At 50.0% G+C, this 20436-nt stretch overlaps 1 protein-coding gene across 2 annotated transcripts in view; it reads left to right on the forward strand.

The window, feature by feature from the left end:
- GPSM2 (G protein signaling modulator 2) overlaps nucleotides 1–20436 on the forward strand; it is a 146264-nt gene that overhangs the window by 100995 nt on the left and 24833 nt on the right. For both annotated transcript variants that reach the window (XM_075322045.1, XM_075322046.1), the window contains 5 exons: nucleotides 2616–2731; nucleotides 3356–3511; nucleotides 5851–5959; nucleotides 14492–14621; nucleotides 14777–14847. In XM_075322045.1, the coding sequence (XP_075178160.1) occupies nucleotides 2616–2731; nucleotides 3356–3511; nucleotides 5851–5959; nucleotides 14492–14621; nucleotides 14777–14847 (582 nt within the window). The remainder of the gene's footprint in view (nucleotides 1–2615; nucleotides 2732–3355; nucleotides 3512–5850; nucleotides 5960–14491; nucleotides 14622–14776; nucleotides 14848–20436) is intronic.

Genomic DNA, 20436 nt, shown 5'->3' on the forward strand with positions numbered 1-20436 from the left:
CAGGGTGCTACGCAAGATCAGATCCGACTGCAGCCGCGTCATACTCGTCGCCCCAGACTGGCCAAGGAGGGCGTGGTATCCGGATCTGTGGCATCTCACGGTCGGCCAACCGTGGGCACTACCAGACCGACCAGACTTGCTGTCCCAAGGGCCGTTTTTCCATCGGAATTCTGCGGCCCTGAACCTGACTGTGTGGCCATTGAGTCCTGGATCCTAGCGTCTTCAGGATTATCCCAAGGGGTCGTTGCCACCATGAGACAGGCTAGGAAGCCCACGTCCGCTAAGATCTACCACAGAACGTGGAGGATATTCTTATCCTGGTGCTCTGCTCAGGGAGTGTCTCCCTGGCCATTTGCATTGCCTACATTTCTTTCTTTCCTGCAATCTGGGTTAGAAAAAGGTTTGTCGCTCGGCTCCCTTAAAGGGCAAGTCTCGGCGCTATCCGTCTTTTTTCAGAAGCGTCTAGCACGACTTTCTAAGGTACGCACGTTCCTGCAGGGGGTTTGTCATATCGTACCCCCGTACAGGCGGCCGTTAGATCCATGGGATCTGAACAGGGTACTGGTTGCCCTCCAGAAGCCGCCCTTCGAGCCTCTGAGGGAGGTTTCACTTTCTAGACTATCACAGAAAGTGGCTTTTCTGGTAGCGATCACATCTCTTCGGAGAGTGTCTGAGCTAGCAGCGCTGTCATCCAAGGCTCCCTTCCTGGTCTTCCACCAGGACAAGGTAGTGCTGCGACCCATTCAGGAGTTTCTCCCGAAGGTGGTATCCTCTTTTCATCTTAATCAGGATATCTCTTTGCCTTCTTTTTGTCCTCATGCAGTTCATCGCTATGAGAAGGATTTACATTTGTTAGATCTGGTGAGAGCACTCAGAATCTACATTTCCCGCACGGCGCCCCTGCGCCGTTCGGATGCACTCTTTGTCCTTGTCGCTGGTAAGCGCAAAGGGTCGCAGGCTTCCAAGGCCACCCTGGCTCGATGGATCAAAGAACCAATTCTTGAAGCCTACCGTTCTGCTGGGCTTCCGGTTCCATCAGGGCTGAAGGCCCATTCTACCAGAGCCGTGGGTGCGTCCTGGGCATTACGACACCAGGCTACGGCTCAACAGGTGTGCCAGGCAGCTACCTGGTCGAGTCTGCACACTTTCACCAAACATTATCAGGTGCATACCTATGCTTCGGCGGACGCCAGCCTAGGTAGAAGAGTCCTGCAGGCGGCAGTTGCCTCCCCGTAGGGGAGGGCTGTCTTTGCAGCTCTAACATGAGGTATTTCTTTACCCACCCAGGGACAGCTTTTGGACGTCCCAATCGTCTGGGTCTCCCAATGGAGCGCCGAAGAAGAAGGGAATTTTGTTACTTACCGTAAATTCCTTTTCTTCTAGCTCCTATTGGGAGACCCAGCACCCGCCCTGTTGTCCTTCGGGATTTTTGGTTGTTTTTCGGGTACACATGTTGTTCATGTTGAATGGTTTTCAGTTCTCCGACGTTACTTCGGAGTGAATTTGTTTAAACCAGTTATTGGCTTTCCTCCTTCTTGCTTTTGCACTAAAACTGGTGAGCCAGTGATCCCACTGGGGGTGTATAGCCAGAAGGGGAGGGGCCTTACACTTTTTAGTGTAATTGCTTTGTGTGGCCTCCGGAGGCAGTGCTATACACCCAATCGTCTGGGTCTCCCAATAGGAGCTAGAAGAAAAGGAATTTACGGTAAGTAACAAAATTCCCTTCTTTTATAAATTTGTAAATAAAAAAACATTTTGCTTGTGTGGCCATTTTCTGTTATTGGTAACGTTTTAGTTTTTCGGGATGTGGGGCTGTGTGAGGGCTTGTTTTTTGCGCCCTGAGCTGCCGTTTTCACTGATAGTACTTTGGGGTAGATATAGTGTTTTGATCACCTCTTATGTTGTGGCTAACAAAAAAACGTAATTCTGGCGTTTTGATTTTTTTTTTCTTTCTCGTTAAGTGATTTACCGATCGGATTAATTTAGTTTACATTTTGATAGATCAGAAATTTTGAATGCAGCGATACCAAATAACGTGTATTATTTATCTATTTTTAATTGTTCTATGTTTATTGGAGCAAAAGGAGTGATTTTTAACTTTTTACTGTATTAGTCCCCTTAGGGGACTTGAAGCTGTGATCGTCTGATCGCCTGTTCCGTACATAGCAGTGCTATATAGCAGAAGTAATCATCTCCTATGAATGCCGCCACAGAAGAGCCATAATGACAGCCACACAAGGTTCATCAGCAGACCTGTGGTTCTCATGAAAACCTATTGGTGCCCTGCGATCACGTCACAGGCATGAGGAATGGCGTGCCCCCTATTGGCGTATGTTAAATCCTGCTGTCAGAAGATTGACAGCGGGACTTAACTGGCTAACAGCCGCGGACAGAGCTCCGATGACCCCACAGCTGATTAAACCAGCCGGCATGGGCGGGGAAAGATGCAGGCTTGGCGTGCGAGCCCGCATCAAAGGCAGGGACACAACCTTTGATGTATTATACAGTATATGGAAGTGAAAAGTCCAGATAACTCCAGGACTGGTCAGTTTATTCCTTTCTAGGCTTTACAGTTCGCAGGGTAATAATAACTTCACGCTTTCTTTACATTACAGCGGCTATTAATTGCCCGGGAGTTTGGTGACAGATCTGCAGAGAGAAGAGCGTACAGTAATCTTGGAAATGCCTTTATCTTCCTGGGTGAATTTGAGATGGCAGCAGAGTACTACAAGTAAGAACTTGGTTCTTGACTAACAGGCATGTCCTTAGATCTGGAGTTTTGCTCTTTTGGTTGCTTACATACCATGTAAACCGGTTTGCTATGCCGTTGATAAATTATAATTGAATAGTCAATAATTATTGTCTGTAGATTTCTTCTTCTCCGATACTTGATTTATTAATAAGCCTGATATTTATACAGTGATGTGTGAGGGAAGACGTCTGTCAGCTGCAAAACTACAGAGCACCCCGCACTCCAGACAAAGCCCCACATACAGCAGATAGGAGAGCTACTAATATAGGGCAGATCTGAAAGCTTCCTTGGTGTGTGGCTTCAGGATTTGGTCTGAGACGGCCGGCTTCTGAGGAGGAGAGTTTCCTGTGCCGGCATGTGATCTGAGTAGCCAGCCCACTTATTGCCACAGCTGATGAATAGACCATGAAGGTGGCTGGAGTAAGGATTGAATGAGCGGTCAGCCAGCCCCCTTCACAAATAAGGAGCAGTATTATCTGAATAATGTGCTGTTTAGGAACCAGATCGGCTTAGGCTCCAACAGAAAACAATGGAAAGTAGACATCCTGAATTGGTAAGAAAACCCGACCTCTGTAAGAAGCGCTCATATGTTATTTTCCGCAGGCGGACCCTACAGCTGGCTCGGCAGTTGAAGGACCGGGCTGTGGAGGCGCAGAGCTGTTATAGCTTGGGTAACACGTACACCCTACTGCAGGACTATGAAAAGGCCATTGACTATCACCTCAAGCATCTCGTCATTGCGAAGGAGCTTAATGACAGGTTACAGCTTGCATACGTTTCTCTTTACTGTAGCGTGTCTCAGTGGGTTATTGGGGCAGCTGTGTGTGGGCGTCCCCGCACTTCACAAGCCGCTCCATCACATGTCTTAGTCATTGGGTCGTAAACACACAGTTGTGCCTGACTACACTTTTATTAGGATTGGGAACAAATAAATGACATTTTATAATAATGTATTCTCTTTGAAATGGTGTTTTATGTCTAGTGATTTCAATGGGTGGACTGGCCTCACTATACAACCGCCCATCGGTTAGTTACACAGGTAGACCGCTCCTGAAAGTGCGGTAATGGATGGTTCCCGGCTTCCATTGTTCTCCATAGCATGTTTCCACTGGACAATGCGCTTCCAATAACAATGGATTTTAGGCAAACCTAAAATTAGTTTTGCCCTATAAATGTGTTTCTCATTCATCAGGTGTCCAGCAGCCTATTTACATGTGAAGGTTATCATGAAATGAGCATTAGGCACTCTCTGCACAATAATCTTTCAGTGTAAACCCCTAACCATTATAATATTCAATGTCAAATTGACTGTGGGCTACTGAATTATCAAAAAGGTCTTAAAGGGAACCTGTCACCACTTTTCTGGCCTATAAGCTGTGGCCACCACCACCGGGCTCTTATATACAGCATTCTAACATGCTGTATATAAGAGACCAGGCCGGGGGTATAACATAAAAACCACTTTATAATACTTACCTAACGGTCGCGCTGTGGGCCTTATGGGCGTCTCTGGTGCTGGCGCCTCCTCTTTCGGCCATCTTCGGCTTCTTTCTGAAGCCTGGGGGCATGATGCGGCTACGTCACACACACTCGCCGGTCCTGCGCAGGCGCACTACAATACTTTGTTATGCCCCGCTCAGGGCAGATCAAAGTGCCCCTGCTCAGGAATTTAATGCCGGCGAGTGTGTATGACGTCGGACCCGTCATTGCACCGCGGCTAGAGAAGGAGGACAAAGATGGCCAAAAGAGGCGGCACCAGACAACGGAGACGCCCATAAGGCCCACAGCGCGACCGTTAGGTAAGTATTATAAAGTGTTTTTTATGTTATACCCCCGGCCTGAGCTCTTATATACAGCATGTTAGAATGCTGTATATAAGAGCCCAGTGGTGGTGGCCGCAGCTTATAGGCAGAAAAAGTGGTGACAGGTTCCTTTTAATACAGGCAACCCCGAGTTACAAACCTCCAACTTATGAATATAAGATGTAGAAACAAACTAATAATCCCCTATCTGCCTACCATCCGACACTCCTTTATCTGTCTTTGCATGCTACACCCCTGGCCTCTTCAGTATAGGCCACAACTTTTGGTGGCGTCCAGGCCTCAGAGGTTACTGAGTACTTTACGTTTACAACGTCAAGACATGCGCCCAACAGGTATGATTGACGGTGAGCGCCGAGGCCTGGATACGTCTGGAGGTCCCGGCCCATAGTGAAGAGGCAGGAGATGATTGTGCGATAGTGGAAAGAGGAGCGAGCAGCAGGTTAGATGAAAAGGGCAATGGGGTGGCGAGCAGTGTGTTTTTGTTTTTTTTATAGTATACCATATGCCTGTTCTGTATCTGTTCCAATTTGCATACAAATGCAACTTGAAAAGAAAAAAACAACAGAACCTATCTAGTTTGTAACCCAGGGGTTGCCTGTATACTTAAACAGAATCTGTCAGCACGTTTTTGTTATATAATCTCAGGCAGCATGATGTTGAAGCTGAGACTCTGATTTCAGAGAGATGTTTCAAGACAATAAGAATTTTATCAGCAGTAGATTATCACCACCTGGACTGGTGCCCATGTGACCCCCTGGTGTGCCCCCAGCCCTGATTAGCAGCTCACTATCATTATACATTGTACACATAAAGCTGTGCTGTGGGCGGAGTTTGCTTTTTGAGCTCTATTTCTAAAAACTGTCACAACTGCTGCACCCAGTAAAATAAGTGATACACCACTGGATTCAGGGTCTATTTTCCTACATCATGCTGCTCTCAGATAATGTAGTAAAAACCTGCTTACAGATTCCTTTTAAATTGAAGCTATCTGAAGAAATGTGGGTGAAAAAAAATTCCTAAAATTACCCACATCAGCGCTACAAAATGGTCAGCAGAACACATACAATCTTATCATATAGCCAGCCGCTAGCATCCTAGAATGAGCAGAGGGCTGTAGGGTTTCTTTCTGGCCGCCCTGCTCCTAATGGTAAATGGAACAGTACACGAGATTGGATATTGCAGAGCGTCCGATGAGCAGCAATAAAGAGCATTATTGGTGTGTTAGTTTCCATCTGGATATAGGATGTAATATTCACGTGTATCTCTGTATTGTAGGGTGGGCGAGGGTCGGGCGTGCTGGAGTTTGGGGAATGCTTACACTGCCTTAGGAAACCACGACCAAGCTGTGCACTTTGCTGAGAGGCATCTGGACATCTCCAGAGAGGTAAGAAAGGCTGGTGTGACACAACATGGCCATGCTATGTATTGTATGATTGTAGGTCAACCGGAGGTAAAAACAAAATGAGGACATGCCCTCCAGTAAATAAATAGTGAATGCAAATATCATGGGGCACTTAGATAACACTACTTTGTTACAAAAAAAAAAAAAATGGTTCCCACCGCGTCAAGGTGTACCCAGTCAGGACGGTCCTGTCTCTGGTATTACACCTCTGTGTCAGCCGACCTCAATGTATAGGGGGGCAGAGCAGGACCCTGGCCCGACTATTCAGACACGTGCCCATGGGAAGCTATATAGACAAAATGCCTGCTTAAAAAGGGGGAGCCACATCCCTGTTTGTGCAAAGTACAAGAAACTAAAGCAAAACCAAAAAAATGAGGCGGACCATATCTACTTACATAATCCCCAGTTTTGTCTGTTCTCCTATTCCGTCATGCACAGTGCCACTGTCAGTTGCACAGGCGCAGCTCGAACTGACCCTGTTCAACTGACATAAACGTCACCCGCAGCTCCACACGCGGTTCCGCCACCCCTGCACATTACATTACACCTGCGCGCCGCCACCCCTGCACATTACACCTGCCCTCCGCCACCCCTGCACATTACATTACACCTGCGCTCCGCCACCCCTGCACATTATATTACACCTGCGCTCCGCCACCCCTGCACACTACATTACACCCGCGGCTCCACTTCATACTCCCGCACAGCTGAGTCCTGCAGACACCGAGCAGAGTCCACTGGAGCAGCAGCTTCTGATCATATGACTGATCACATGACCGTGACATCACACAGGTCCTGTAAGCACATGGTTGCATCTAGATTGGAGTGGATTTTGAGGATCTCCCTGCAGCCTCCATTCTAGACAGTTCATCGCTATGTGTGTGTGTGTCTGCTGAGTGTATAGCAGAGCTGTGTGCGCCTGTCTGTGCGCGCCTGTGTCTGTATCTGTGCATTCCTGTGTCTGTATCTGTGCGTTCCTGTGTCTGTATCTGTGGGTTCCTGTGTCTGTGCGTGCCTGTGCCTGTGTGTTAGAGCTGAGTGTGTTAGAGAAAGAGAAATAAATAAAAAAATATATATACACACACATTATGTTTATTTACAATAAAAATATACACAGCCTTTAACACATTTAATTAGCCCCCAAAAAAATTCTGTGGACAATCAGCTTACAAGGGACCACATAGTGTAAACACAGACTGCACACAGGGAAGACACCACATAGTGAACACAGCTCAAGAAACACATCACCAGATACCAATATACAGCACACAACAAGGAAGAGACAGTGCACAGGGGTGAAAGAGGTGAAATGACGCAACACATACAATACACAAGTGCGGAACAATGACATACAACAGATATATTGGAAAGTGCAATCAGTGTGACACATGTCCACTGCTCCTGTCATCACCACTAAGCACCGACAGATGTTCATTTCACCGCACTCCCGATGTGATAGCATCGGACCTATTTCTAGTGTTGGTATAAGTGCAAGAGCATGTTCACACTGTGGCCAAATAACATAAAACCACCCTGACTGGGTACACCTTATCGTCGAGCGATGGCTTACTTTTTTTTTTTTTTTTTTAATTTTATTTTAATCAAGACCGTGTTAGAGAAGTACCCTTTGGTATTTAGATTTACCATTTATTCACTTACATACAACAGGGTATTTGCGGATTTTGTTTCTCAGGTTTTGACTGTGTCCTCAGTGTGAACATGCTCCTACACTTTGCGCTAATACCAACATACAGTATGTTTCGGCTCATTGCTTTGGTTTAGCGGTATGTGTGTAGGTGTCCGGCATTATGCTACTTGTTGTAACTGAAGAACTCCGCTCTTGTGGGGACACATGGGTACACACGTGCGCAAATCCTGTATCTGAAGAAATCTACTAGATCAGTAACACAATGTAACGCTACAACCAATGGAATTATTATACTGACCTAAAATTGTACATTTCATTTCTTCCACTATTTTAACAAAGGAAAGGTGGATTTTTAATTCCCAATAATTTCAATGTACATTTTGTGGTTGTAAGTTGCCCGGTTCTGTTGTTAGTCGGCACTGTTGCTGGTGTCGGGCTGCGGTGATGATGAAGGGCTCCTCACTGACTCCGGAGCACAATCAGCTTTACCATTCTGTAGTGCTTAGTTTGTGCAATTAAAAAATGTGATCTGTAACAACCATAGCTGTCGTCTCTGCTTAGGTGGTGATTTTCGATTAAAAAAAACAAAACACTGTGTTTGACCTTGTATATAAATAAAAATAAGAGCAGGTAATAAGTGAAGGATCAGGGGGTGATAACAGGGCACTCACTATGTACTGCGCACTGATCACCACCCCAATTAGAAAGCACAGACAGCGACCGCATCCAAAGTACAAAAAGTTCATTTTTATTTTTTCAGCTTGATGAAGAACCATCTGTTTGTTTGGGTCAGAACATTATCTCCCTGTATTTATAATCACATAATTATAGGAAGTTTTTGTACTTTGGATGCTGTGGCCATCATGGTGTTCTGCTTGGTTACTATAGAGCATTGGAGAGCGTTCTCTTTTTGTGTATTTGTGTTTCTGGACTCTTTATTGTTGATGCTGTCCTACTACATTGTGATCACAACAGTCCTGCCCTCTCGGTGACTGGAGGAGAATAGCTACAGGGAGAAAATAAAGAACTGGTCATATCCACCAAGCACCATTTACATGTGCATATAGGGTTAATAGTGTTACTTTGCTGTCCAGCAGCCTACTGAAAGCATGCTACTGTGAGAGAATTAACTTTCTTCTTCAAGTGAGCTGCTAGCTTTCAGTCATGCATGTGTGCATCATGTATAGTGATCAGTGGCTGTGGGGTCGCCTCGGTGGCTGTGGGGTCGCTAAGACACTTTGACAGCTCAAAAAAAAGGAAGAAATTCAGCTCACCCAATCCACATGGAGACTGCAATGAGGAACAGGTGCACGGAGAGAAGCTTGGATTAGGATTAAGAGCACTAGACGCTCGAAACGCGTACCATCTCTCACCATCTCACGTGACCATGTGGATTTTAATACTCAGGATCTAACTTTTCTTTATCGTTCCTTTGGGAGACCCAGACCATGGGTGTTTAGCTTCTGCCTCCGGAGGACACACAAAGTACTACACTTAAAAGTGTAGCTCCTCCCTCTGAGCTTATACGCCCCCTGGTAGCCAGTCCTAGCCAGTTCATTGCTTTGTATCAGGAGGCATACATCCACACATGCATTCTCATCTGATTTGTTTCACTTTTGGAATGGCTCCTGCTGCCTGAGCCGAGCATTTATCCACACTGTGATGTCTGCTCTAACTTGGCGGTGCCACAGCCTGGAGTCTCACCCCCAGTGGTCTCTCAGGCTGCTGCTGCACCTGTGATTGAACCCCCGGCCTGGGTAGAGTCCTTTTCTAGGTCCATATCCCAGTCATTTGCTGAGTCCATGGGGCTTTTGTCCAGGACTTTGCTGAATATGCATCAGCCCCCCTCACAGGGTGCCTCTAATACTCTTGACAGAGGACTCCTATCCTCTGACCTCCGTCCATCGGAGCTCACGAGCTCACGGAGGATTTATCATCTGATCCCAGACCCCGTCCTTCTAAGAGAAGGCGCAGGGTTTCCTCCCCATCCCACGGCTCTGTCTCAAGAGCTGACTCGCAAGATGAGGAGGATGCCCTCACTGGGGGCTCGGAGGCTATGTATCCCATCGATTTCACTGAGGGTGACTCAGATCTTAGTGATTTGATTGCTTCTATAAATTCTGTGCTGGATCTCAATCCGCCAGTGTCAGAGGAGCAACTCTCTTTGGCAGAAAAAGATCAGTTTACCTCGCCTAAGAGAGTGAAGAGTGTGTTCTTTAACCACTCCAGTTTTCAGACCGCTGTGACCAAACCCAGGGCCTGCCCTGACAAACGCTTTCCAAAGCGTGGTTCTGATGACCAGTTTCCATTTCCACCTGAGGTGATCAAGGAGTGGTCTCACTCCCCAAAGGTAGACCCTCCGGTGTCTAGGCTCTCAGCCCGGACCGTTGTGTCGGTGGCTGACTGCACCTCACTTAAGGATTCCACTGACCGTCAGATTGACCTTCTGGCCAAATCTGTGTGTGAAGCTGCGGGGGCCGCGTTTTACCCGACTTTTGCAGCAGTGTGGGCTCTCAAAGCCATCTCTGCTTCTCTAGAGGAGATGCATTCCCTCACCAAGGAATCTATGCCTGAGATGGTTACCTTAACTGCTCAGGCTTCAGCTTTTTTATCCTATGCCTTGTCTGCCATGCTAGAGGCTGCTTACCGCACTGCGGTGGCTTCAGCTAATTCTCTTGTTATCCGCAGGATTTTGTGGCTTCGAGAGTGGAAGGCAGATGCTTCTTCCAAGAAGTTTCTTGCTGGGCTCCCTTTTGCTGGTTCACGGCTGTTTGGTGAACAGCTGGATGAAATCATTAAAGAAGCTACTGGCGGGAAGAGTAGTTCCATGCCACAAACCAAGACCAGGAAACCCGCCCAGGGTAGGAATCAATCGAGGTTTCGTTCCTTTCGTTCCTCCAACTGGTCATCCTCTAAGCCTTCTGCCTCGTCCGCTAACTCAGCCAAGGATCAGAAATCCAACTGGTGCCCAAAAGCGCGTCCGCAGAAGGCCGCAGGAGGTTCTGCCACTAAGGCAGCTTCCTCATGACTCTCGGCCCGCTCCAGCCACGTCCTTAGTCGGTGGCAGGCTCTCCCACTTTGGCGACGCTTGGTTAAAGCAAGTCTCCGATCAGTGGGTGAGAGACATCATATCTCACGGCTACAGGATAGAATTCTATTCCAGCCCTCCAAACAGATTTTTTCTCTCAACTCCCCCCTGCTCCAAGGCCGCCGCCTTCTCGCAGGCCGTGGCGTCCTTGCAGGCAAACGGAGTGATTGTCCCAGTTCCCGCTCAGGAACGGTTCAGAGGTTTTTACTCAAATCTCTTCCTAGTTCCAAAAAAGGACGGTACCTTCCGGACCATCCTGGATCTCAAGCTTCTCAGCAAGCATGTCCGGGTGCGGCATTTTCGCATGGAGTCTCTGCGATCAGTCATTGCCTCTATGACCCAAGGGGAGTTCCTGGCGTCCATCGACATCAGAGATGCCTATCTACATGTGCCAATCGCAGTGTCACATCAGCGTTTGTTACGTTTTGCGATAGGAGAGGATCATTTCCAATTCGTGGCTCTCCCCTTCGGGTTAGCCACGGCCCCTCGGGTATTCACCAAGGTCATGGCGGCAGTGATTGCGGTCCTGCACCTCCAGGGGTTAGCAGTGCTTCCTTATCTGGACGACCTTCTGGTCAAGGGTACATCCAGCGCAGACTGTCAGCGGAGTGTTTCGCTCACTCTCGCAACCCTAGCCCAATTCGGGTGGATTGTCAATCTTCCCAAATCCACTCTGACTCCGACCCAGAGTCTCACGTACCTAGGGATGCAGTTCGAGACTTTGCCGGCACTTGTGAAGTTGCCCTTAGACAAACAGCTGTCACTCCGGTTGGCGGTGCGCTCTCTCCTGAGGCCCCGCCGTTATACCCTCAGGCGTCTGATGCAGGTGCTGGGTCAAATGGTGGCCTCCATGGAGGCGGTTCCCTTTGCCCAGTTCCATCTGCGTCCTCTGCAGCTGGACATTCTCCGCTGTTGGGACAAGCGGCCTTCCTCCTTACAGAGGTTAGTGGCTCTGTCGCCACGGACCAGGAGCTCTCTTCAGTGGTGGCTTTGACCCCTCTCCCTGTCCCAAGGGCGCTCCTTCCTGACTCCGTCCTGGGTGATTCTCACCACGGATGCCAGCCTATCCGGCTGGGGAGCAGTACATCACCACAGAGCACAGGGCACTTGGACTCCGTCCGAGTCAGCCCTTTCAATCAATGTGCTGGAAACCAGAGCCGTGCTTCTAGCTCTCCTAGCATTTCGCCACCTGCTGGCGGGCAGGCACATTCGAGTCCAGTCAGACAACGCGACAGCGGTTGCCTTCATCAATCACCAAGGCGGGACACGCAGCCGCCTGGCAATGTTGGAGGTCCAATGCATTCTTCAGTGGGCGGAGGACTGAAAGTCCACCATATCCGCAGTCCACATCCCTGATGGACGGTGGCGAGTGGTCCCTGCACCCGGCAGTGTTTCAGTCAATCTGCCGCAAGTGGCGCACTCCGGACGTGGACCTAATGGCATCCCGTCACAACAACAAGGTTCCGGTTTACGTGGCTCGCTCCCACGATCCTCAGGCCTTCGCCGCGGACGCTCTGGTTTAAGACTGGTCCCAGTTTCGTCTGTCCTACGTGTTTCCCCCTCTAGCTCTCTTGCCCAGAGTCCTGCGCAAGATCAGAATGGAGGGCCGTCGAGTCATCCTCATTGCATCGGACTGGCCCAGGCGAGCTTGGTATCCGGACCTGCTCCAACTGTCCGTGGAGATGCCGTGGCATCTTCCGGACCGTCCAGACCTGCTCTCGCAAGGTCCGTTTTTCCGCCCGAATTCTGCGGCACTCAAATTGACGGCGTGGCTCTTGAATCCTGGATTTTGACGGCTTCTGGTATTCCTCCTGAAGTCATCTCCACTATGACTCGGGCCCGTAAGTCTTCCTCCGTCAAGATCTATCACAGGACTTGGAAAATTTTCCTGTCCTGGTGTCGCTCTTCTGGCCATTCTCCTTGGCCATTCTCGTTGCCGACCCTTCTGTCTTTTTTACAGTCCGGTCTGCAGCTAGGACTGTCCCTCAACTCTCTCAAGGGACAAGTCTCAGCTCTATCAGTGCTGTTCCAGCGGCATCTCGCCCGGCTGGCTCAGGTCCGCACCTTCATGTAAGGTGCGTCTCACATCATTCCGCCTTATCGGCGGCCCTTGGATCCCTTGGACCTTAACTTGGTCCTCACGGTATTGCAGAAACCCCCTTTCGAGCCCCTTAGGGAGTTTTCTTTGTATCGTCTTTCTCAAAAGGTGGCCTTACTAGTTGCCATAACTTCTCTCAGGAGAGTCTCTGATTTGGCTGCGCTCTCCTCGGAGTCACCTTTTTTGGTTTTTCACCAAGACAAGGTAGTTCTCCGTCCGACCCCGGACTTTCTTCCTAAGGTGGTCTCTCCCTTCCACCTTAACCAGGATATTTCCTTGCCTTCCTTCTGTCCGGCCCCTGTTCATCGCTTTGAGAAAGCGCTGCATACTCTAGATCTGGTGCGTGCTCTCCGGATCTATGTGTCTCGCACCGCTGCGCTTAGGCGGTGCACCTCTTTTTGTGCTAACCACAGGGCGGCGCAAGGGTCTCTCTGCTTCTAAGCCGACCTTGGCCCGTTGGATTAGATCGACCATTTCGGACGCCTACCAGAGTACTCAGGTGCCTCCCCCGCCGGGGATCAAAGCACACTCGACCAGAGCTGTCGGTGCCTCTTGGGCTTTTAGGCACCAGGCTACGGCTCAACAAGTCTGTCAGGCTGCCACTTGGACTAGCCTGCATACCTTTTCGAAGCACTACCAAGTGCATGCTCATGCTTCGGCAGATGCGAGCTTGGGCAGACGCATCCTTCAGGCGGCTGTTGCCCACTTGTGAAGTTAGGCTCCGCCTACTTCTTAGTTTTTTCTGTTTATTCCCACCCATGGACAGCTTTGGAACGTCCCATGGTCTGGGTCTCCCAAAGGAACGATAAAGAAAAAGAGAATTTTGTTACTTACCGTAAATTCTTTTTCTCATAGTTCCGTATTGGGAGACCCAGCTCCCTCCCTGTTGCCTGTTGGCAATTTTCTTGTTCCGTGTGTTATCACCGGCTGTTGTCGTGGGCAGAGTCTCCGGTTGTTCCGGTTCTTACTCGGTTCTTCTTGTGGGTGGCTATTCTCCTTCAGCTTTTGCACTAAACTGGCTAGGACTGGCTACCAGGGGGTGTATAAGCTCAGAGGGAGGAGCTACACTTTTAAGTGTAGTACTTTGTGTGTCCTCCGGAGGCAGAAGCTATACACCCAAGGTCTGGGTCTCCCAATACGGAACTATAAGAAAAAGAATTTACGGTAAGTAACAAAATTCTCTTTTTTTTTAATGCATACCCAATAAACAGGAGTTTTTATCCTATAACATTGGACGTGGATGCTGGAATCTTTCCCCTCTTACTTTGACAGCTCAGTCTGCACAGACGCCCCATTGAGCAACTGAAAGCCAGCGGCTCCCAGGAGGAGTAAAGTTCATTCTCACCCAGTAGCCGAGCTTTCAGTAAGATGGTCAGATAGCATTGGAATGCTGTTAATCTGCAGATTAACCCAATATTGTGCAGGCTAATAGCGTTTGGGGACATAACAGGTTCCCATTAAATTTTCTCCCGGCAGCCGCACATCCGGTTATAGTTACATGTGACTTACCTGCAGATTGTCACAATGACTGCTGGTAGATACCATTTCTTTTTTTTATGCCAGGTCCCTTTTAATGTTCTTATATATGTATATGCAGGCTTGACACACAGAACCTCTCTTGACTCTCGGTGACCTTACAGATCCCAATACACTAAAGTAAGCTATACCTTGTCTTCACAGTTGGGGGATCGTAATGGGGAACTGACGGCACAGCTGAACCTGTCAGACCTACAGATGGTGCTGGGACTGAGCTACAGCACGAATGCTTCAATGCTGTCTGAGGCTCCAGATTCAGAAAGCAGTTTACTTGGTAAGACAAAAAAACGAACTACATTTCATCTTCTGGCCATTGACCGTTTACAATTCATGCATAATTGTAAGGAAGTTTTCACCTCCAGGATAAATCCTTGCTCTGGTAGCACCATGCTCTGAAATGTAATGTCTATTCCCTGCATTGTTTGGCAGGTGCCCGGCCACGTTTGAGCAGACGTCACAGCATGGAGAACCTCGAGCTCGTCAAGCTAACCCCAGATAAGGTGACAGCCATCAACGTCTCGCTTATGTGTCAACTGCTGGTGGAACTTTGTGTTGTGGGAAAATATATGGTCACTCCTTGTATCATAACCGGCAAGCTAAGTAGATGTGATGAGAAGTCATTCTGCCGTCAGATCTGTGGAGGACAATAATTGCACTTCTCCGTGTACTCCGTATTTCTGCCTGTGATCAGACCACATTAGTTCAGCACTTTGGTTACTTGTTATATCTTGTGCAGGCATAAGATATTCACAACTGCTAAACCATAATAATACTGACATTCGCATATCCTTCAACTCGTCTCAAAGCGCCTTCAGAAGGCAACTAAAATGTGTCACCAGTGCGATGTAAAACTATTACTAGGCTCCGAAAACCTTTGAACTTAGCAGCGCTCAGGTGATAAACAATGATGAATAGTACATAGATTTCACCTATAAAATGGGAGACTGCACCAAGGGAGAATGCGCTCTGGGGTTGATTGGGTTAACATAGTTTAGGCGAAGTGTCAGTGCGCTGCCCAATAATGTTTTAAAGTGCAATATTTGGCCATTATTTTTACCTTTCTTCAGCGCTCTATTGGGAGACCCAGACGATTGGGGTATAGCTACTGCCCTCTGGAGGCCACACAAAGCACTACATCAAAAGTGCAAGGCCCCTCCTCCTCTGGCTATACCCCCCCCGTGGTATCACGGGTTCTCCAGTTTTAGCTTTGTGTGCGAAGGAGGTCAGACATCCACGCATAGCTCCACAGATTTTAGTCAGCAGTAGCTGCTGACTATGTCGGATGGAAGAAAAGAGGACACATATAGTGTCCCCAGCATGCTCCCTTCTCACCCCTGGATGGTGTTGTAAGGTTGAGGTACCTATTGCTGGTACAGGGCTGGAGCCTGACATGCTGCTTTCCTTCCACATCCCCCTGAGAGGCTCTGTGGAAGTGGGATCCTGCCGGCCTCAAAGCTCTGACGCCGGGCTCCATCCACAGACCCATTTGAACCTGCTGGATACGGAGCTGGAGTACCGTTCAGGGACAGGCCCTGCATCATACAGGTACTCTGTGTCCCCGTACACACAGGCACAGCACACTCCAGGCTTGCTGGGTGTGCTAGTGCGCCGGGGACAGTTATGGGTTACAGTCACTGCAGCTTTGCTGAGTGACTTTGTGTTTTGGGAACTACCGCGCCGGACGCTCCGGGAGCGGCGGCGCGGCTGGGACTTGTAGTTCGCCGGGGACTGGGCGCCGACCGCGCTTTTACGGCGGCGGCGCTTATAAATACAGTCCCCGGCTTCTGCGGCCTAGGGCCGCTTCGTTCCCGCCCCCTCCCTGTCACTCAGGGAAGGGGACAGGCGCTGAGCAATCAGCAGCGCCGAGGGCTGGAGCCTTTTTACATGCTCCAGCCCTCTCACTGCACACTGTCGGGCGCCGGATTCCCGCTCTGCCTTGGGGGCACGCCCACGGCCCGCCCCTCCTCACATGAGCTGGGGAAGAAGCCGGCAGCCATTACTGAAGTCCGAGCTCGGATTTTCAGCAACCAGGCAGGACGGTGGCGATCATACACCCGCTGATAGGCGGGCGGTAAGCGGCACACATAGTGCTGAACACAGATAAATGCAGTGTGTACATGTGTTGTTTTTAACTGCACAGGTCGCTATATGCCCGCTTGGGGAGCGACACATTAGCAGCAGGAAAGCAGGTGTGCTAAGGCACAGGCTTTCTAGGCTACTTGTATCGCAGACTGAGATGCTCATTTGTGTTTTTGTGTTGTACATTCCACTGTACAGTCGCTAGTCTTAGCTATATTCTCCTGGAAGGGCTAGACTACAGCAGCAGAAAACCAAGGGTGCTGGGGCACAGGTTTTTTTCTATGCTGCTTGTATGGCATGGGCTGCAGTGTGCATTTGTACTGGTGCTTGTATGCGATACATTGCACTGTATGGTCACTCTTCTGGGCCATATTCCCCTAGATGACTAGTCTACAGCAGCAGTAGAGCTGGGGTGCCACGGCACAGGCTTCTACGCTGCTTGTATTGCATGTGCTGCAGTGGTCATTTGTACTTGTGCTGGTATGCTATACATTGCACTGTACGGTCGCCATTCTTGGCGCTATAATCCTAGATGGCTAGTCGGCAGCAGCATATAAGCAACACAGGCTTTCAATGCTGTTTTTACTGCATGTGATACTGTTCCACGGCACTGACCCCCATTGTCTGCAATGCTCTCCTGTAGCACTTGGTCAGCCGGGGTCTCTCCTAGACGTGGCCAAAGGAACCACCTGTCAACCCTGTCCAAGGACAGGGACAGAGTTGCAGTTTTGGCTGATATATTGTCATCAGACAGGCCATGCGCAATCTGGTTCATTGCTCCCTGGCCACCCTCATTTGGAATAAAATCGGTGCTCCGGGGGGGTCCCAGGAGGACTCTCTGTATGGTGAGGCAGACGTAGCTCATCAGGACTTTGATCCTGACATCTCAATCCGGATACACCGGATGGTGACGCCATAAGGAATGATCCTATAGCGTCCATCAATGGAATGTTGGATCTTTCTCCCTCAGCTCCCCCAGCGGAGGAGTCAGCTTCACAGCAGGAGAAGTCCCATTCCAGTAGCTCAAACGTATATTGAGTATTTTTCTGGCCACGCTGAATTCAGAGAAGCAGTCCAGGAACACCACGCTTACCAGATAAGCGTTTTCTCCAAACGTATTAAGGATACACGTTATCCCCTTCCCCCTGACGTGGTCAAGCGCTGGACCCAGGGTCCAAAGGTGGATTCTCCAATCTCCAGGCTTGCGGCTAAAGCCATAGTTGCAGTGGAGATGGGGCTTCACTTAAAGATGCCATTGACTGACAGATGGACTCTGATGAAATCTGTCTATGAGGCTATCGGCGTGTCGGTTGCTCCGGCATTCACAGCCGTAGGGGCACCCTAAGCTTTCAGCTGTTCTTGACGCAGCTGGTCTTGAGCATATGTACATCTATGCCGCAGGGGCGTCCGTAACCTCGCAATGTCTGCATTGCGACTTACCCTATTGATGCTGTCCTGGAACGACAGTCGAGGTTTCGGTCCTTCCCAAGCTCGGGCAGGTCCCACTTGTCCTCGTCCAAAAGGGCTGAAAAGCCTCAGAGGGGCTCAGCTTCCGGCCGGGCTCAATCACGCCCAAGGAAGGCAGCCGGAGGAACCGCTACCAAGGCGGTCTCCTCATGACTCTCAGCTCTCTCATCTCTCCGCATCCACGGTTGATGGCAGACTCGCTCGCCTTTGGCGACATTTAGCTGCCACAGGTCACAGACCGGTGGGTGAGGGACATTGTGCCCACGTGCACAGGACAGAGTTCGGTTCTCGTCCTCCGACTCGATTCTTCAGACCGTCCCCACCTCCCCACCGAGCCGATGCTCTTCTGCAGGCAGAAGGAGTGGTAATCCCTGTTCCTCTTCAGGAACAAGACACGGTTTTTCTCCAATCTGGTTGTGGTGCCAAAAAAGGATGGCTCTTTCCGTTCCGTTCTGGACCTAAAACTGCTCAACAAGCACGTGGAGGCCAGGCGGTTCCGGATGAAACCCTCCGCTCCGCCATTGCCTCAATGTCTCAAGGAAATTTCCTAGCATCAATAGACATCAAAGATGCTTATATCCACGTGCCGATTGCTACAGAGCACCAATGTTTTTCTACGTTTCGTGATAGGTGACGACCATCTTCAGTGCGTAGCTCTGCCATTCGGTCTGGCGACAGCCCCACGGGTGTTCACCAAGGTCATGGCGGCAGGGGTAGCAGTCTTGCACTCACAGGGACACTCTGTGATCCCTTACTTGGATGATCTACTTGGCAAGGCACCCTCTCAAGAGGCATGCCAACTCAGCCTGAATGTTGCGCTGGAGACTCTCCAGACGTTTGGGTGGCTCATCAACTTCTCAAAGCCAAACCTGTCACCGACCCAATCACTAACGTATCTTGGCAGGATTTTCATACCCTCTCAGCGCTAGTGAAGCTTCCGCTGGACAAGCAGCGGTCACTACAGACTGGGGTGCAGACTCTCCTTCAAGGTCAGTCGCACTCCTTAAGACGCCTCATGCACTTCCTCGGGAAGATGAGCAATGGAGGCGGTTCCGTTTACGCAGTTTCATCTGCGTCCACTTCAATGGGACATTCTCCGCCAATGGGACGGGAAGTCAACATCCCTGAACAGGAAAGTATCCCTTTCACAGACGGCCAAGGACTCTCTGTAATGGTGGCTTCTTCCCACCTCATTATCACAGGGAAGATCCTTCCTACCACCGTCTTGGGCGGTGGTCACGACAGATGCGAGTCTGTTAGGGTGGGGAGCAGTTTTTTCTCCACCACAGGGCTCAGGGTACGTGGACTCAGCAGGAGTCCACCCTTCAGATCAATGTTCTGGAAATCAGAGCAGTGTATCTTGCCCTTATAGCCTTCCAGCAGTGGCTGGAAGGAAGGCAGATCCGAATTCAGTCGGACAACTCCACAGCGGTGGCATACGTCAACCACCAAGGGGGGACACGCAGTCGGCAAGCCTTCCAGGAAGTCCGGCGGATTCTGATGTGGGTGGACGCCACGGCCTCCACCATATCCGCAGTTCACATCCCCGGCGTAGAAAATTGGGAAGCAGACTTCCTCAGTGGCCAGGGCATGGACGCAGGGGAATGGTCCCTTCACCCGGACGTGTTTCAGGAAATCTGTCGCCGATGGAGAAGGCCGGACGTCGACCTAATGGCGTCCCGGCACAACAACAAGGTCCCAACCTTCATGGCACGGTCTCGCGATCAAAGAGCTCTGGCGGCAGACGCCTTAGTGCAAGATTGGTCGCAGTTCCGGCTCCCTTATGTGTTTCCACCTCTGGCACTCTTGCCCAGAGTGCTACGCAAGATCAGATCCGATTGTAGCCGCGTCATACTCGTCGCCCCAGACTGGCCGAGGAGGGCGTGGTATCCGGATCTGTGGCATCTCACGGTCGGCCAACCGTGGGCACTACCAGACCGACCAGACTTACTGTTCCAAGGGCCGTTTTTCCATCGGAATTCTGCGGCCCTGAACCTGACTGTGTGGCCATTGAGTCCTGGATCCTAGCGTCTTCAGGATTATCCCAAGGGGTCGTTGCCACCATGAGACAGGCTGGGAAGCCCACGTCTGCTAAGATCTACCACAGAACGTGGAGGATATTCTTATCCTGGTGCTCTGCTCAGGGAGTGTCTCCCTGGCCATTTGCATTGCCTACCTTTCTATCTTTCCTGCAATCTGGGTTAGAAAAAAGGTTTGTCGCTCGGCCCCCTTAAAGGTCAGGTCTCGGTGCTATCCGTCTTTTTTCAGAGGCGTTTGGCGCGCCTTCCTAAGGTGCGCACGTTCCTACAGGGGGTTTGCCTTATCGTACCCCCGTACAAGCGGCCGTTAGATCCATGGGATCTGAACAGGGTACTAGTTGTCCTCCAGAAGCCGCCCTTCGAGCTTCTGAGGGAGGTTTCACTTTCTAGACTATCACAGAAAGTGGCTTTTCTGGTAGCGATCACATCTCTTCGGAGAGTGTCTGAGCTGGCAGCGCTGTCATCCAAGGCTCCCTTCCTGGTCTTCCACCAGGACAAGGTAGT

Source organism: Anomaloglossus baeobatrachus, chromosome 8 (assembly GCF_048569485.1).
Source record: "Anomaloglossus baeobatrachus isolate aAnoBae1 chromosome 8, aAnoBae1.hap1, whole genome shotgun sequence".
NCBI lineage: Eukaryota > Metazoa > Chordata > Amphibia > Anura > Aromobatidae > Anomaloglossus > Anomaloglossus baeobatrachus.